Below are 19,128 nucleotides of genomic sequence, written 5' to 3'. Positions count from 1 at the left end.
TCTTCATCAGTAATATCGGCCTTTTCAAGTCTTCCAGATACTGCACGTTTTGCAGCCTAGATCATTATTTCGAACACACCACCAAGATGAGGTCCTAGTGGAGCGTTAAAGTACCACTTGATTCCTTTATCAGCTGTAGATTTGGTAATTTTATTCTTATCTAAGTAATTGACAAGTTCTTTTAGTTCACGAGATCCACCAACAAAATTTGTTCCATTGTCCGTCAAAACTTCCGGTGATAATCCTCTTCTATTCACCATTCGAAAAAAGGCATTAAGGAATGAATTAGTATCTAAATTATAAGCTATCTTGAGATGTACTGCTCGTGATAGCAAACAGGTAAATAAGCATAAGTATCTTTTTTGTCGTGTCCTCCCTCTACCTTGTATAGTTAGAAATGGCCCAGCAAAATCAATGCCAATTCTAATAAACGCACGTAGTGGTTCCTTTAAGCGAATTGCTGGCAGAGGGCCATCAGTTGTTGAGCATGTTTACATTTTCTTCTTCTACATTTGTTGCATTTTGCTTCTGCATCGCGGATTTCTTCTCGTCCTCGTATAATCCAATATCGTTCTGATAATTTTGTTAATAACTGATTTGTTCCCATAACATGATTTCCTTCTTCATGAAAATGTTTAACAATCAATTTTGTAACCGCATGACCTCTCGGCAAAATGATTGGATACTTAACATCGTAAGGCAAGTAGTAAGCATTTTGTAATCGACTACAAGAGCGTAATAAGCCATCTTCATCAATTTGTGGACTTAAAGATATAATTTTGCTTGATACTGATATTGTTTTTCTTTTTTTAAGGTTGTTGTATTCTTCTTTGAAGCTTTCCTGTTGAGCTTTAACAATATTTTCCTTTTCGCTTTCATGATATTTATCAGCCGTTATATCACGCAAATACGTACGCAAATCAATTTTACATCGACAGTTATTTATAAATCGATACATCCATCCGTTTACTCTGACAAGTCTTTTCCAACATGAGAATTGATTTATATCAAGCAATTGATTTACTACTTCGGAAGATAATGCAAAATTCATTAACACAGCGTTTTTCTTTACTTCAATTGAAGCTTCTTGTGTGATTTCAACGTGATTCTGAGGCCATTTTTCCTCTAAAGAATTCAGGAAACTTGGTCCATGCCACCATACATTATTGTTTTTTAACTCATTCACTGATGTTCCTCGAGATAATAAGTCGGCTATATTAGTTTTCGTACGTATGTACCTCCATTGTTTTAGCTCAGTCTTTGATTGAAAGAGTCCAATACGATTAGCAACAAATGGTTTCAACTTTCGACTGTGATTCCTTATCCAACATAAAACGTTTCTTTAATTTCAAGCTTCAAGGCCTTAACGATTTTCTCTGCAAGTCGTAAACCGAGAACAGCTTCAAGTAACTCAAATCTTGGTATACTGATAGATTGCAATGGACTTACTCGGGCCTTTGATATTATGACTACACAGGTCACTTCTCCTATGTCATACAAACATTGTTGATAAGCAACAGCACCGTATGCTTTACAAGACGCATCCGTAAAAACGTGTATGGATCGATTTATAACTGTTGAAGTCGCTTGTAAACATCTAGGAATGTTTATCATAGAAAGATCTTTTAGTTCTTGAAACAATTGATCAACATTTTTCAAAACCCTACCAAGAATTCGATCATACCACTCAATTGCGTCAATCCACAACTCTTGCATAATTATTTTTATTCGAATGATGTATGGTGATAAAAAACCGAATGGATCGAACAAAGTTGCCATTTTTTTTAACAAAAATCTTTTTGTATATACCGCATTTTCTTCGGTAGCGACGGAATGAAAAGTAAATAAATCAGGTTTTGCTTTCCAGACAACTCCAAGCGTTTTCATGGCAGGTAATTCTCCAGAATCTAAATTTATATGTTCTACACGATCATTTTCGGGTGTTACCTTAAGAACTTCAACCGAGTTTGAAAGCCATTTTCGTGCAAACATTCCTGCTGAGCTCCATACTAGCGTAAGTTCTTTGTATGATTGAATCCCTGTTTTTTCATCAACCACAGAAATTATTGTATCGTCCATGCAAGTTGCTTCAAGAACAGCTTCAGAAGCTAAAGGAAATGTTTGTACATACTTTCTTGCGTGTTCTTGTGTTACAAATTGAGCCATGAAAGGCGTTGAATTGAACCCAAAAACCAGTCGATTAAACTGAAACACATCAGGCTCAGCAGTTGGATCCAAATTTCTCCATAGAATTCGTTGGTACCTTCGATCATCTTTATGTATTCCAATTCTTAAATACATTTCTGCTATATCGCAAGCTAAAGCGACTGGATATTTTCGAAATCGAAGTAAAACTGTTACAAGATCTTGTTGAAGTTTTGGTCCTTGATAGATAAAGTCGTTAATGGATTTAACTTTTTTTTTTCAGATCCATCGAACACTATTCGAACTTTTGTGGTTGATTTCTCGGGACATAGAATTGGAAAATGTGGTAAGTACCAACCATCTCCTAGATTCCTTTTATTGATTCTCTCCAAGTATCCCTTTTCTAGATACTGCTTAATAATTTTGTTTTACTCATCTCCGAGACTTTGGTTTTTCATCAAACGTTTTTACGTGTTTTGCAGTCTGTTTAACGCCATTGTATAATTATCATCCAGCTGTCTATTTTCTTTCCATGGCAATTTTAGTTCATATCTTCCGTTTTCTGTTTTCAGCGAACTTTTTAAAATATTAAGGGCGGTAGTGTCTTCTGGGTTTGTTATTTTTTTAAGTTGCATCTCTTCCTCACCTTCAATTGCCCATAACTTTTTAATGGTGTTATTTGCATCTTCTATTTCCTTTGCACTAGGTATCATTTTCGTAAAGTGTATTTGAAGAGATCCTCCAGTACCCCCAATGCATGTCCATCCAAGCGGTGTTAGCCGGGCGACAGGTTCATTAAATTTTCCTCTCACTTCCTTAATTGCACAATGCAACTTAGCATAGTCCACACCAATTAGAATGTCAATTTTTGGTTTGGGCCCAATATTTGGGAATTCGATGTTTCTCAGATGTCTCTAATTGTTTGACATTTTTCTCCAATTAACTGCTTTTATGTTCCCAGTTACATTATTTACTGTAAAGGCTACCATTGTTAAATTGTTTGTCCATTCAATAATTCCAGCTGTAGTTCCATTGGTATTGTTTCGAATGAATTAACTTTTCCATTTATCATGTTTACAGTTACTTTTTCTGTTTTAGCCTGCAGTGACAACTCAGCCGCCACATAAGAATTCAGATACGTTTTCGTACATCCATCGTCAAGCAATACGTTAACTACAACTTTTTTATTTCCATTGCGAAGAATAACCGGCACCGTTCGAAGCGATATACAGTTCATCACGTGTTATGAATGTAGTTGGATGTTTGATGTATGAGAGTTTTCAATTAACATGTCTTTTTTCTTGGGTTCTTCAGAAATTCTCTCATTTGGACGTTTCTTTTTGTGAAGCAAACGATTGTGAGTATCTGTACAGCCGTCAATCCCACAAATTCTTGTATTCCTGCATTCCTTTGAAAAATGATTAGTGTTTAAGCATCTGAAGCAGATAACATTTCTTGGCTGTTTCCCATCTTTCTTCAACAACTTGATTTTTAAATGTTTGACACTCCCATATTTTATGATCGTTTTTGTAAGCAGCACATTTTTTTATCCAATTTGTTTTCTTTTTTCGTTCATTGTCAGTAAAGTAAGAATTTCCTTCATACGGTTTGCAACCAGTGCTTTTTTTTAAGCCATGAAAAGTCTCTGTTGCTGCCATTTGAAAATCCGCTTCTTCAACAATATACTTTTTTAGAGTTTCAACATTTTCGTTTAATCTGTATTTATGCACCCAACGTTAATATCTTATTAACATCATCTCTGGAACCTTTTTTGCAGTTGGTGGTATAAAGTTCCGTCACCAAGTTCTTCAGCTCTATCGGTTTCTTTTAAGTTTGTTACTGCCACATCCAACAAGTCGGCGAATTTTTCCACATCTCTTGGTTGGTTTTCCCTCATAGGTTTGAAGTTGTTTAATTCATCCAAATACATGAGGACCTTTCTCCTCGTTCCGCCATATTTTCTTTCAAGTCGTTCTTTCGCAGCTTCATAGGCAAACGATGAATGCCCAAGTCCTTCAATTGCTTTTAATGCGTCGCCACATAAATATTGACGTAACTGAAGCAATTTGCATTCAGCTGTCGCTTGAGCTTGGTCGATACATCCGTTGAATGAAGCTTTCCAATTTTCGTAGCTCCTTTTATCGCCATTAAATATTGGTATAGAAACGCGTTTTAGTTGTTTCGATAAATCCTGTCCAAATTTTGCTGTCTTTTCATCTAAATTATTTGTTGTACGCAGGCTATGTGTCGATTTGATTGATTCATAATCGCTATTCTCTTTTTCTTTGTCCTTTAATTTTCGAATATTCAACCATTGATCACGTTGTTGCTTTTCCGTTGTCAGCGTAGGTTTACGATCCATCCTTTGGTCAAAATTAGATCTTTCACTTCCATTGCACAATATCTATCTATTTACATGTTCCATCGCTTCCGTGAATTCACCAATTATTCTTTCAATTTCTTGATTGAGTTTTTCTAAATTTTCTTTTGATTCCAGAGCCTCGTATTTGTTTGATTAATCAACCATCACCTCGAGAACTTCGTTTTGTGTCTTTGCTAATTGATGAGTCGAATCGCGTAACTCGTTTTTACATGTGAGATTAATACCGATTGCGTATTATATTATATTTTGAAGATCAACACTGCATTTGTTACTTTATAATCAACATATAAAACATAATATTTTTACCCTATTTATACAACTTTAATCGGTTAAAAATAGATAAATTGGTTTTTTAATAGTCATCATAAATGTGCTATATATGGCACACTCATGGTAATTTGTCACACAAAAACACCCAGACACCACAACCACGCATAATTACAGGATCGGCATGTCCATGTTACAAAAATAATTTTAACGTAAATTTCTTCAGATCATAATCCTAAATTATTTTTCTTGATTCAATTGTCGCTTTTTTTATCAAAGCACCCAAATTGAAAAATGCGCCAGACAACTCGAAAAAAGATAAGAAAACAAATCACTGAGTTTGAAAAGGGCCAAATTGTGGCATGGCATGAAAGTGGATACACTGACCATGAAATTGGAAAAAAATTGAATCGATTGTGCACTACAATTCGAAGACTTTTGTTCAAGTATTATTTGATGGGAAGCTTTAAACGCAGAGAAGGGAGCGGAAGAAGGCATAGAACAACTGCCAGAGAGGACAGATTAATTATAAGAGAGGTTCGAAAGAATAGAGAGATAACAGCGGTTGAAATAAAGAGAAATTTTAAACTGGATGTTGACGAACGGACGGTTCTTCGAAGGATCCATTCTATTGAGAAATTTAAATCTTACTGGAGCGTTAAAAAACCATTTATTTCTGAAAGTAACCGGAAAAAAAGACTTCAATGGGCAAAGCAATATCAGAATTGGACAATCGAACAATGGAAAAATGTGTTATGGAGTGATGAGTCACCATTTTGTTTGCGCTTCAGTGGACGGTCGCGTGCTTGGTGGTTACATAACGAACGTTACGATCCATTAGTAACACAGCCAACAGTAAAGCACGATAAAAAAGTGAATGTATGGGGATGTTTTACTTCATCGGGTGTTGGTCGTTTGTATAAAACTCCTGGTATTATGGACAGTAAAAGGTACAAACAAATCTTAATTCATCAACTGACACCTAGTGCAAATGAGCCCTTTAAAGATAAAAGTTGGGTCTTTCAGCAAGATAATGACCCAAAACATACGGCAAACAATGTGAAAAATTATTTGAAGAACAAAAAATTAGTTGTTCTTTCTTGGCCAGCTCAAAGTCCTGATCTGAACCCTATCGAGAATCTCTGGAGTATATTGGATCATGGAATCAAGACAAGAGCTCCAAAAAATGAAGAAGAGTTGTTTCAAATTCTTCAAAACCAATGGAAGAACATTTCTGGGGAACTCTTACAATCACTTGTTGAGAGTATGCCTCGTCGGTGCAAGGCAGTGATCAAAAGCCGTGGCTTCACCACAAAGTATTAGTTTGGTCTATTTCGTTATTTCAATAAAAATTCTCAAATTTTCGTCATTTTTTTCTTGTTTTTTTTTTCTATCTAAGAATCAATGGATCAAATAAAAATTTTTTGTTTATTTTTTTCTATATCAGTTGTAAAAATTTAGTTGAGCTCTCTTGCATGTCTATCTAAGCTTTTTTTTTGTCGGACACTGTATTAAAATGGAGAAATCAAGAGATATTGTGTTGATAACTTAAGTGGTACATATGACCAACCGTTGGGTGCCTACAGCTTAGGATTTGGAACTGAAAATGCGAAGATGAATTTGTTTTTATAATGAAAAATTTTCTTTTTTTACCAAGTTATTGACTTTTTATTTAATTGTATATTACACAAATGACATTACTTGTTTTGTTTCAGCAAAAGGCTTTTCCTATTAAAAAAAAAAAATGCGTTGCCGCTATTAGTTGCTAAGCGCATTTTCCGATAGACGCCCTGAATTCAACGCCTTGAATATTTTTTAAGTTTGACTTGCTCAAGCATTCGCTGGAGTCAGTTTTTCAAGTCTGACTTGACTAAGTCGAACTTGAAATTTCAAGTCAAACTTGACTTAAGTTCGGTTCTTGCATTCCACCCATGTTTGTCAACAACTTAATGTTTTTTAAAAAATAACAAATAATGGCTCAATACCACAATCGCTCTACCAACTTGGACGGTAGCAAAACCTGGCCGATCGTCAAAAGAATTTTGTGAATCGAGTTCACCAACGAGAAGGCGAAAAACAAGGGTTTTAAGGGATCTTATCTTTTCACATATACCTTGTGAGCAGTTGATGTATGCTGCTCAAATGAGTCAACGTGCTGCAGGGAATAGTGACGCGTCTAACGTTATAAAGGAAATTTTATTTACACCAACAAAAGCCAAACAAAATAGGAAAAGTTACACATCTACTGAAGATATCATTAAAAAGCACACACCATCAAAAGCGTTGTCAATTTTTGTGGAAGCTGATATGACTAAAAAACAATATGAAATTATTCATGCAGCCAACAAGAATATCTATCCATGTTATTCACTTATAAAAAAAGCCAAAGTGGAATGTTATCCACCAGAAGAATCGAAAGCAGTTACAGAATTTTGTTCAGAAATTAAATTACAAGATCTTCTGGATCACACGTCTAGGCGATTATGTTGTTATTTGAACGAATTTATTAAAACTTTAAATGAAAAAGAAAGAAACAATTTAGAATTGATTTCGAAATGGGATTGTGATGGCTCGCAACAAAAAACGTATAAACAAAAATTTCAAAATAGAGATGATAGCGACGCTAACATTTTTCAAAGTTCTTTTGTGCCCCTACGGCTCATGTGCCATAATGGTAACCAAAAGAAGGTGCTTTGGCAAAACCCAGCGCCATCATCTACGAGGTATTGCCGAACAATAAGAGTACGTTTTATTCGGGAGAGCAAAGACGTAGCGAATGATGAAATCGAATGCGTAGAGAACCAAATAAAAAGCTTTAGAAAAAGTGAAATAATAAACGCTTTTGGTGTTAATTTGAAAACAGAGCATGTATTTCTTTTTACTATGATTGATTAAAAAGTTTGTGATGCTGCTACAAATACGATATCAGCAATGAGATGCTATATATGTGGGCAAACTTCAAAAGATTTTAATGACTTGAATAAAAAAACGACAGAAAGCTGTGAAACACTGAAATTTGGGCTATCAATACTGCACGCAAGAATCAGATTTTTTGAATCCTTGCTGCATGTGTCGTATAAAATACCAATAAAAAAAATGGCTAGCAAGAACAGAAGAAGATAATAAAATAGTAGCGGAAACAAAACAAAAAATTCAAAATGCATTTAAAGATGAATTAAGGCTGTTGGTTGATATGCCTAAGGCTGGATTTGGGAATAGTAATGATGGGAATACATCAAAAAGGTTTTTCGCCGATCCCTTAACCGCTTCCTGCATCACAGGGGTTGATATAACTCTTAAAAAAATGACGCCGACTATGTATAAAGTTTTAAGACATGGCATCACAATGATTGAACAGGCTATACTGCCTATTGGCCAGCTATTAGAAGAAGCAGCCGAAGCCAGAAACAAACATTTCTGTCTTTATCGGCAGAATTATGCGAGGAAGTCTTCGCGAGAAATTTGTAATAGAGATATTTCAAACAGACCTCTGCTAACTTTGGATCATTTGCTAAGCAGTATGAGAAAAAGACCCTAGAAAAAAAGAAAACCGTTCTCCAGTGAGACAATAGGACTCTTTATGCTGGAAAAATTAGAAGACTGGCTAGCGATGACGATTGACGACATATCAGATATTGATTCTGATTGAAAATGATTTTATTGACATGTACAAAAATATTTCATTTTATTTTGAATTAAATTCAGGGCTCTAATAATAAATTTAAATTGTTAATTTCAAGTTGTTTGGTTGTCAAATTATGAGCCCCTTGTAGCGGATTAACCATAGGATTTAATCCTTAAACGAAAAATAATTCATGACAACAGGTATAACCTAAGGATTAAGTTCAGTGATTAAGAAATCCAGTAAAGGTTTGGATGAATCTTTCAAGTGTGATTATCCTTTTTAGTATTATAAATTTAGTTAGTTGTCATTATGTTAAATAGTTGTAAAGTTGTTGATATTTGTAAAGTATGTAAGATGCATAAAAATATGTGTTTTTTTATTTTAATATACAAATCTTTTACATTTTATGTGTGACCAATCGTTTTTAATAAAATATAATGACCCTAAACTTCTTTTTACTACATATCACATCGATAATAAACATAAAATAATTTTGTTCAACTTTTCAAGTGAAATACTTCACTTTGCGTTCTATTATTCGAAGTCTTCATTATGATATAGTAAAAACCAGGTTGTGAATAATTTGAAAAGATAACTTTTAGACAAAAAAAAAAAATCATTATTCAAGATGGCGAGTATCAGGGATTTGTTGTATAATTTTGTACTTTCAACTTCAGTTTAGAGCACTTTCCAAAAGATTCTATATGTCGTTGAATTTGTGTTACCAAGTACACATCAGCGTTCACTAAATAGTTTAAGTAATATGCTTTTGTCATCCTAGGACAAAAAGTTCTATAGATTTTTTACAAAATTATTTCATTTCTATAGGAGTTCTATAAAAATAATTGAGCTCTATAAAATTTCTATAGACAAAGTTTTTTGAAGTCTATAGAAATTCAAAATATTAAATTTCTATAGACTTCTAGAAATTTCGTTTATAGAATTGATCAAATATTAGATCATAGAGATATTCTGCAAAAGAACACGTGTCTTGAGAAAGCAACGTCTATTGAGTTATTGCTGAAGAAAGGCTAAAATTATATATAGTGACAATATGAAGATTATTTTATATTGTGGATTTTTATATAAAAAGCTATTGTTACATATAATGGTTGATTTAAAGTTTGATATAGCTGCACTATTATTTATTTAAAAAGGTAAAATTAGCCATATTTATATATATCATATATATATCATATATATATTATATATATATATATATATATATATATATATATATATATATATATATATATATATATATATATATATATATATATATATATATATATATATATATAATATATATATAGGTGATTCTCCAGAAAGGTAGCAATATAGAGTCACCACTAATTTTTTCTTTCAAGTTAATACTATTTTTATTTTTAACGGGTACAAACAATAAATTTACAGCTCATACAATGTTAAACTAATCTAACCCAATCCAAAATAGTATTTTCAGTGAATAAATTATGTTCCACAGACTGTGACAAGTCACGTCCGTGGAATGTCACCACCCAGACCTTTTGCTAATCCCAAGTAGTTTAATCCTTGATAGAAGTACTTTACTTTTTTTTAATGCATAATAAATAATTAAAAATACATTAAAATTAGAGTTTACATACTATTTTCCTCAAAACATATTTTTAAAGTAACTATTATGTGATTGAAGCTCGTGTCACCAGCTCAAGTGTCACGTCTGTAGATAAAGTTGTTAACATCAAAAAAAAGCTGTATGATGAAGCAGTAGTGTTCTCTGTTGCTGCCCTAGCTGAAATACCAGACATTTTTATTAATGAGTAAAATTGAAGGAAGGTTTGGTGGAGTTATTTTGTGTTAATAAGCGTTGAAGCTTTAAAAGTTGAATTCGTAAGTGTGAGTGTGTCACATCTGTGGTAAACATTTATAGGGTATATAAATTTATGTTTTTATAAGCAATAATTTTAATTACTAGCTATAACCTGGACATGTTTACTCCAAGGGGAACAGAGTCCTAGCCTCAAAACATAGCACATCTTTTAGGCTATTTCCTTTTATCTGTCACGTCTGTGGATGTCACATCTGTGGAATACAGGAAGCAACAGACGTGACACCAGTGGAACGGACGTGACAACAAATAACAATTTTACTTGAATATGGATTTTTTAATTTCTATTTATACTATTTTTAATATTTTAAAACTTTGCTCATTTAGCCAATTAATTATTAGAGAAAAGATAAATGTTTCTAGCCTGATAGATTACAAAGATGGGAAAGATAGAAAAAACTAGAGAATAGAAAAAACTAAGTATGAGAAAGGCGAGGGAGAAGATGAAAGCTGAAAACCCAGAAAAGTATGAAGAACAAAAACAAAAAGACAGAGAAAGAAAAAAAGCAACACAGATGATTATTCATGAACTTTCAGAAAGGGATAAAAGATCAGTAAGAATAGGTTGGAAGGAAAGAACCGAAAGAAGTCGAGAAATGAAAAAGAAAAGACAACAACTAATTGAATATTTGTCAACACCACCTTAAAGTCCAATTGTAAATATTTCTATCGACAATGAACTAGACTTCAATGTACTTCCTGGTCCCAGTCAAGAATCTAGTTCCAGAAATAGCAGCGGGCTAAAAATTCGTAGAAAGTATAGAGAAGGGTTAAAGAAAAAAATCCAAAAATTGGAAGAAAAAAAAAATTGTTAAAGCAAAGAGGTGATAAATACAAACAAAAATTCTACAGACTGCAGTCTGCAAAGGATAATCCTCCTCGAAAGGTGGTTAAAAAAATGACTAGTGGTACAAAATGCTCAAAGGAAGTAAAGAAAAGATTGCTTTTTAGCGAAGTGTTAAAGACACAAATACAATCAAATTTTTCTACTGAGAGATGTATTAACAAAAAAAAGGCTTTTGCCAGGGTATTAAGCGGAAAGATAATAAAGAAGTACAGACTTCAAAGAAGCCTTAACAATCTTACTTCTAAATATATCTTACCACGCAATCCATGCCATACACATTAACTCTTAAATATACTGAAACAACGAAAACTTAAGATGAAAGTACAAAACTTTTTAGAAAAAGAGTTCTAGTAGGCTTACGGCTGGGAAAAAAGAAACAATAACAAGAAACAAACTGAAAAAACAGAAAAGACTATTGAATGATGCAATGTTAAACTTGTATAATGACTTTAAACAAACAACACATTTTGTAAATTGAGACCCTTTTGGGTAGTTCAACCAGACTTCCGTAAACGAGATACTTGTCTTTGTATTGACCATGAGAATTTTGCTTTGGTTCTTGAAAAGTTGTATACTTTAAAAATGTTGGCATATAAATATCCCACTGACTTGCTAAAAAGTATAACATGTGATGGCGAGCTGAGAGAATTGAGTCTAGAAAGAAAATGTGGAGTATGATGTTTAAACAAAAAAATAGTTTGTAAAGAATTTGAGAATGAACCAGCAACTTTTCCCCAATGGTCTAAAAAAAGAGTTGAAGCTTTGGTAAAAGGTAAAATGAAGATATGTTTCAAAACTGTAAAAGAAGAGTTAACATTAACTAAAAAACAGCTGTTTTTACATTTTATTAATAACATGTTGGAAAAGTTCATGAGGCATGTATGCAATATAAAACACCAGTACAAAGCTACATTAGAAATAAAAAATAACTTAGGGCCTAGGGATATTTTCATTCATCGTGATTTTTCAGAAAATTACAATTGCAAATACTCGAAAGAAATTCAATCGCTCCATTTTGGTGGATCAAGAAACCAAGTGTCAATCCATAAAGTTGTGGCGTACTATTACAGTATTTCTGAAAACAAAATAAAGGCCAAATCTTACATTACATTTTCAGATAACAGGCAACACGACTTTATTTAGATCTGTCCACATTTAAAGCCTGTTATTAATGACTTGAAAGAAAAGCTGCCTATAATTAAAACAGTTCATTTTCTTAGCGATAGTACTTCTCAACAGTACCGAAACAAGTCCATGTTCTATTTGCTAGGTACTTTTTTTTCGAAAAGAGTTTGGAGCTGAAACAATGAGATGGCATTTCACAGAAAAGGGGCACGGAAAAGGTGCCCCTGATGGAATAGGGGGATGTATCAAAAGAACGGTAGACAGAATAATAGGACAAGGGAAAGAAATTCCTGATATTAATTGTTTGGTTGAAGAAATAAAAAAAAGTGTCCAAGTATAACTTTCTATACTATTAAAAAAACAGATTTCAATCTCTATGAGAAGTGTGTACCCAAAAACCTAACAACTTTCCCGGGGACATTACAAGTTCATGAGGTGTTTTGGAGTTCCACTAAAAAAGAAACGCTGTATATGAGAAGGCTGACATGCACTGAATGTGACAATAGTACAAAATGCAATCACTAAAATATTGGAGAAGTGCTAATCCCTACTGAATCTTTGACAGATCTTCATCCTCGTATCCTTTTAATGTATAAATTTAAATTGGCTCATATTGAATATTGCAAACTTTTGGATTGCTTTAATGTTCTTTGTATTTAGCCATCAAGAATGTTTGAATATTAATATTTAGTTTTTCAGCGAGCCTTGTATTTTCATTAAATATTGAAATAAGTTGAGCATCAAAAAACTTATTTAACTGTTATTTGATTTTGTAATTTTTTTTTTTTTAAATAATTTTATTTGCTTCTGTTTTAAGAAATTCCTTAACGTACTTTACCAGGTCAACGATCCTTGAAAAGGAAGAAAGCACTTGCTGAAGGAACAATATCCAAAGGTTCGGCACAAGAAAACCAAGGCCCAAGTAAATGTAAAAAGAAAAAGACAAGACTAAGTTATCACAGTGTTTACGGCGGTAGTGAGGAGGACAGCTTGTCTATCAAAATCAATGATTTTGTGATTGTGAAGTTTCAAACTTCCAAAAAAGTTGTCAAATACTATGTTGGGTTAATTCAAGCCTTAGTTGCAGATGGAAATGAGTTTGTCATAAATTTTTTGAGAAGATCTGGCCAGGAAGTTTTCACGTTTCCAGACAAAGATGACATCTCTGTCATCGATAAAGGCGATGTAGTGTTTATATTGTGTCAGCCAAACCTCAACAACAGGGAGCAATATAGTTTTCCACCAGACTTACCATTCAAAAACATTTGCTAATTTACGTAATAATTACACTTAAAAAATTTTAAAAATTGTACCATATACTATTTTATGTTAGCTAATAAAAACTATTGATTACAGATGATTATTATTTTTGAAAACTACTTGAACAACACTCATAGCTGTTACAGCATAAGCGATATTACTCTTAACGTCACGTCTGTGGTAAAGTTGTCACGTCTGTGGATTACGCTGTAAGTTTTTAATTTTTTTTTAGTAAACTGACATTTAACGAGTTGTGTGGATACTTTTAAATGATTACATATACTCAAAGCTATAACCACAAAAAATTTGGTTTAAAAAATTTAATATTTAATTTTTATAAAATTAACTATTGAAAATGTTACTTTTCAGGAGAATGACCCATATATATATATATATATATATATATATATATATATATATATATATATATATATATATATATATATATATATATATATATATATATATATATATATATATATATATATATATATATATAAATAGATAGATAGATATATTGATAGATAGATAGATAGATAGATAGATAGATAGATAGATCAGATTTATTAAATGATTCTGTTGAATTAGAAAATACATGTGACTTCAGCGTAACTCAAAGTTTTCATTCATCTTTATAGAAGTGGGAGGAACCAGCAATATATATGGGCCTAGTAGAGTAACCCTCACACTCTCAACTCTTCTGATATGTTTTATCAACTTAATGATTCATATAGTATAACAAATAGTAATGCCTTTAATGAAAGTCTTGCTTCTAAACTAAATCTTACTTAAAAGTCTGTTTGTTTATTCATTCCAATCTGGAAAGAACCTGACTACCTAGACGGATCTAGTAGAGTATGATACTTTTATGTTGCAAAATTTATCTATTTTTATTTGTATATTTAATTATATGAATTATATTCATAGTAATTCAGAAACAAATAGTGCCAGATCACAAAATATACATTGGCAATGTAAAATTCAGCAAATGTAATAAATCGCATGGTAGAAATAGGTTTGTAAATGATCTTTTGGTGTCATTGGTGGGAAAGACAAACTAACTAAGAAGTGTTTTCTGGCAAGCAAAGTAATGCCCCAGGACAAAAAAATCTATAAAGCTTCTATAAACTTTTAAAACCTATGGCCTATAGAAATTCTATAGAAATTCTGTAGAACTTCTATAGTATGTCTATTAATTTCTATAGAACTTGCAATAAAACTTTTTTTTTGTATTAATATATGTAAAAAAAAAAGTTCCATAGGAATTTCTATAGAAATTAGCAGAGATTTAATAGAAATAAGCCATATCTTTCAAAAGTTTATAGAAGTTCTATCGAACTTTTTTTCCTGGAGCTCTCTCTGACATAGTAGCAAACTATAAAATTTGTTAAGACCTTGTTGATGGTGTTGTTGGTAAATAGTTTTAGCATTTGAACTTCTTTATTAAACAAAAGAAATCAATAAACAATTGAACTCTTTTGTATTTTTAGCTTGTGCCTGTCAGATACTGGAAGTGTCATCAAAGGATCTGTGAACAGTAATCAAAATAAAACTAAAAATTGCGTCGAAAGTTCAGAAGAGTTAAAATATGAAATATGTTTCAAGAATGTACTTATTGTATTTCTGTCTTTATTGATTATTTAATATATAGTCCAGTGATATTTTCATTAACGTGAAGTAAAATTCGAAGTAAAAATAATTACTTTCGTTAATGTGAATAAAAATTTAAAATTAGGATATATCTGAAGAACGAAAACTGAAATAGAATTGAATATAAGCATCAAAAAACGAAAATAGGAATAGAATTAGGAATTATTACCAAACGAAAATTATTGAATATTAAAAAAATTTTGATACACTAATTAGTTTTTTTTGACAATTAATTTACAAATTTTGCATACTTGCTTTAAAATTGGCGCACATGTTTGATCATAACGATGATATTTGGAATGATTATAGAATGTATCAATGGACTACAAAACGTGCTTGTCATTAAGTTAAGTATAAATTCAATGCGTTAAGTATAAATTCAATGCGTTAAGTATAAATTCAATGCGTTCAATCTTTTGTTGTTAAATAAAATAAACATCTAAAGATTCTTAAGAGTTGCAAATTAATAACAGAATAATGAGTTTATCAAGGTTGTTGGCTGGTAGGAAGCGTGACAGTCCTGTATGGAAATTCTTCGTTTACGATGAAAAAAATGGCAAATCCACGTGTCTAGTACAGGACATAAATAATGAGAGCGGATGTGGCGCATCTCTTGCCGGAAAAAATTCCAGTAACTTGGTGGCGCACATTCAGAGAATACATAAAGACACGCACAAATGTTACGCGGATGAAAAGAAAAAACGAAATGCAGAAAAAATACTTTTGAAACGTAAATTTGATGACAGCAATTCTATATCTTCCCGAAATAGTGGAAAGACAAAAACTCAGACAATAAGAGAGTGCTTTGAACACCGAATCACCGCGTGGCCAACGGAATCAAGTGAATATCAATTGCGTCAGGATAGCGTGATTGAAATGATTGTTAATACCAGCTATCCAACGGTATTGCTAGATCAGCCGTCGTTTTGAAAGATGATAAAAACGCTTGACCCAAAATTTAAATTGCCAGGTTATAATTAACACAACTAAATTTTTAAATTATTGTTTTAAATTCATTCAATGCTGAACAATTTTTAAATGTTTGCCTGTAATTATAGTATCATTAATGTAACACTATAGTAACTAAAAACACAAACTGATGTGCATTAAATTTTAACTGATTTAAATTTTATATTGCAGGGTCTGCAACACTGAACAAGCGGATAAACGAGCGTTTTCTTCTACAATCTGCACAACTGAAAGACTTGATGAATCCTACACGTAAAGTAACAATTTGTCTTGATGGTTGGACGAAGAAGCGTCTCACAGCATCGTTCCTTGGAATATCTGCTTGTTTCTATGACACCACCATTGATAAAGCACGACATGCTTTCCTAAATTTGATGGAACTCCAACATCCCCACACGGGTGAGATGCTTGCCGAATGTTTAAAGAAATGTCTTGACCGGTGGGGTATTAGAGAAAATCAAGTTATGTTGATTGTTTCAGACAACGGGTCTAATATGATTAAAGCCATCAGGCTCTTACAGGAAGTGCATGCAGCTAAAAAATCTGACGAATCTGAATCTTATGAGTTTGAATCTGACGAGTCTGAACATGAAACTGATGAGGAAGAGATCCAGTCTCAGTCAGAACAAACTGATTTATTTCTGCCAGATCATATTCCATATCGTCGAATGCCCTGTATGGCTCACACACTCCAGCTTCTCATAAAACCAGTTTATGAACATTATAGTGCAACCATCTTAGAAACGAGACAAGTTGTATCAAGAATTAGGAAACCAAGTGTGGCAATTGAGAAACTTATTGACAAGTGTGGGAAGTCTGTGAAAACTGACTGCACCTCAAGATGGAACAGTACATATCAGATGATTGACCGGCTGTTTAAAATAAAGACATCGGTGAATGAAGTTCTTACAGAAATTGGTACATATTATTTTATTATTTATGTTATTAGTGTGTATAAATTATTTTCGGAATTTTATTTAGTCTACAAAATTGTGTCTTACCTTATTTAAACTAAAAAAACGAAAATGGTAATAAATTCTAAGAAGTTCATAAGTCATTATCATTAAAAAACAAGACAGGGTATATAGTCTTTAAATTAGGTTTACTAATAACACGGAAATACTTTACCCTGTCTTTTAAATCACATTACAACAGTATGGAAAAAAGAGACGTATATCAATGATAATTATTAGTTATTACAATTGTTATTAGTAAACTTTAATTTCAGACGGTTTACTTAAATTTAGGAATCGACACATTCAAAGCAAGTGAATGGGTTCGTCTTCAAAACATTTCTTCACTTTTGGAACCCTTTGCAGTACAAACAGATATACTTCAGACCGATGCCCAGTCTCTTTCACAGGTTCTACCATCTATACTCAATTTGGAATGCCATTTACAAGAATATCCTACCAACAAGTCTTTGACAGCGAATCTTCTTGGAGATCTACGTCAACGGTTTCAATCAATTCTGCAGCCGGACTCAGATACGTTTAATCCTCTTCCGTCTGTTGCATGTTTGTTAGATCCAACCGTTGCTGTCTTTATCCTCACACCGGAAATGGGCACCTTGCTCCATGCAGCAAAGATGTATATAATAAAAGTTTGTGGAGTAGAACAAGAATTACAAGCTGCTGCTGAGTCAAATGGATCTGAATGTGAATTTGCTGCCATAAAGCGCTTTAAGTTCTTGTCAAATAAAATCTTTACAAAAGAAAGAAAAATTTATAACCAAGACAACCTCACTGTTGCAAGTCAGCTGTCAAGGTATTTGGTAGACATAAGCGGTGATGAAGCGCTGCCAAGTAACGGCCTGCTCTTTTGGAAACAAAACAAAAGCAAGTATAGCAAGATTGCAATTTTGGCTGAAGATTTACTGTCCGCCCCAGCATCACAGGCGTTTGTAGAAAGGATATTTTCACTTTGTGGAATTTTAACTGTTGGTCGCCGCAATCAATTGAAAAAATCATTAGAGATGAGAACTTTTATGAAACTGAACAAAAACTTGTAATTATAGTTCAACTAAATATTTTCTTTCAATTTCGAAAAAAATAATCTTATTATAACTCAATTGAATCATTGAATGACTATTTTATGACTATTTGTATCCTTATTTAGATGTTACTAAGGTGGTTACTATGGTTACTAAGTTAAAAAATTGTTTAAATATTTTTCTTGAAATTTATGTATTACATTATTTCTTGAAATAATGATAGGGGAGACCGGGACTAGTTGTCAGCAGGAGTAAGTTGACGAATTGCGTTTATTTGCAGAGTTTTTTCATCAAAAAGTATCAGAAATCTCAGGGAACTTTCCTAATTGATCATTTCATCTTGGGTCCTATGAATAAAACTGCTATAAACATTCCAGTCACAATTGATTTACTATTATCAGTCAGGTTGTTTTAGTAGCTATCGTTTTTCAGGATCTTTAGGCAGTTTATTGAAAAGCTTTTGGGGTTTATTGGCAAAATTTTCACAGGGGATGCTGGAAAACAAAAAATATCTTTATAAAATTAATTTTTTTTTTAAATTTAATTTCTAACAATATTGTAGAAACTTATTTTTACAAAAAAAATATTTTTGAATTTTTTTACAAAAAAAGGTGGGGTGTTGTTTTGTTACCAGGAATAAAGGTGGGGTGTTGTTTTGTTACCAGGAACAAAGGTGGGGTGTTGTTTTGGCTTCATATTCAAACTACTAACTGCTACTAGCTCATAGAAATAATAAATAATTTTTATACATTTTTACTCACTAATACGTTAATAATCTTTTTTAAAGTTTGCGCCAACTTACCCCGGGGTGGGGCAAGTTTTTCTTTTTTTAAGGCCCAGGAAGGAGCCATAAGATTTTTTTTTTAAATGAATGTAACTAGTAAAAGTTACCCAAATTTGTAGACTTCAAGACTACACTTTAATTTTTTCAAAAAAATATGTCGTTAGGACTACTAATTGCTGTAAAATTTGATAGAAGTAAAATATGAACTGATTT

At 32.4% G+C, this 19,128-nt stretch overlaps 2 protein-coding genes and 1 pseudogene across 2 annotated transcripts; 1 reads left to right on the top strand and 2 right to left on the bottom strand.

Annotated features, from left to right (window-relative positions):
• Positions 1-448: 448 nt before the first annotated feature.
• On the bottom strand, positions 449-1,051 carry LOC149878029 (uncharacterized). Its single transcript, XM_090073191.1, has one exon. The coding sequence runs from the start codon at positions 1,049-1,051 to the stop codon at positions 449-451; it is 603 nt and encodes a 200-aa protein (XP_089929317.1).
• A 269-nt stretch (positions 1,052-1,320) lies between these two features.
• Positions 1,321-2,301, bottom strand: LOC149878028 (uncharacterized). Its single transcript, XM_090073190.1, has one exon. It carries the CDS (start codon positions 2,299-2,301, stop codon positions 1,321-1,323), a length of 981 nt encoding a protein of 326 aa, XP_089929316.1.
• Positions 2,302-15,646: 13,345 nt separating this feature from the next.
• On the top strand, positions 15,647-18,081 carry LOC145188323 (E3 SUMO-protein ligase ZBED1-like; annotated as a pseudogene).
• The last annotated feature ends 1,047 nt before the right edge of the window (positions 18,082-19,128 follow it).

Source organism: Hydra viridissima, unplaced genomic scaffold (genome assembly GCF_058129835.1).
Source record: "Hydra viridissima isolate aposymbiotic clone 2 unplaced genomic scaffold, HvirCarnegie_v1 scaffold_15, whole genome shotgun sequence".
Classification (NCBI taxonomy): Eukaryota; Metazoa; Cnidaria; class Hydrozoa; order Anthoathecata; family Hydridae; genus Hydra; species Hydra viridissima.
Note: the sequence above shows the minus strand (reverse complement) of the source record. Positions and strands in the feature narration are given on the sequence as shown.

Coding starts and splice junctions, on each gene's coding strand:
- LOC149878029 (XM_090073191.1), bottom strand. CDS start 1,051: ATGAATTTTGCATTATCTTCCGAAGTAGTAAATCAATTGCTTGATATA.
- LOC149878028 (XM_090073190.1), bottom strand. CDS start 2,301: ATGTATTTAAGAATTGGAATACATAAAGATGATCGAAGGTACCAACGA.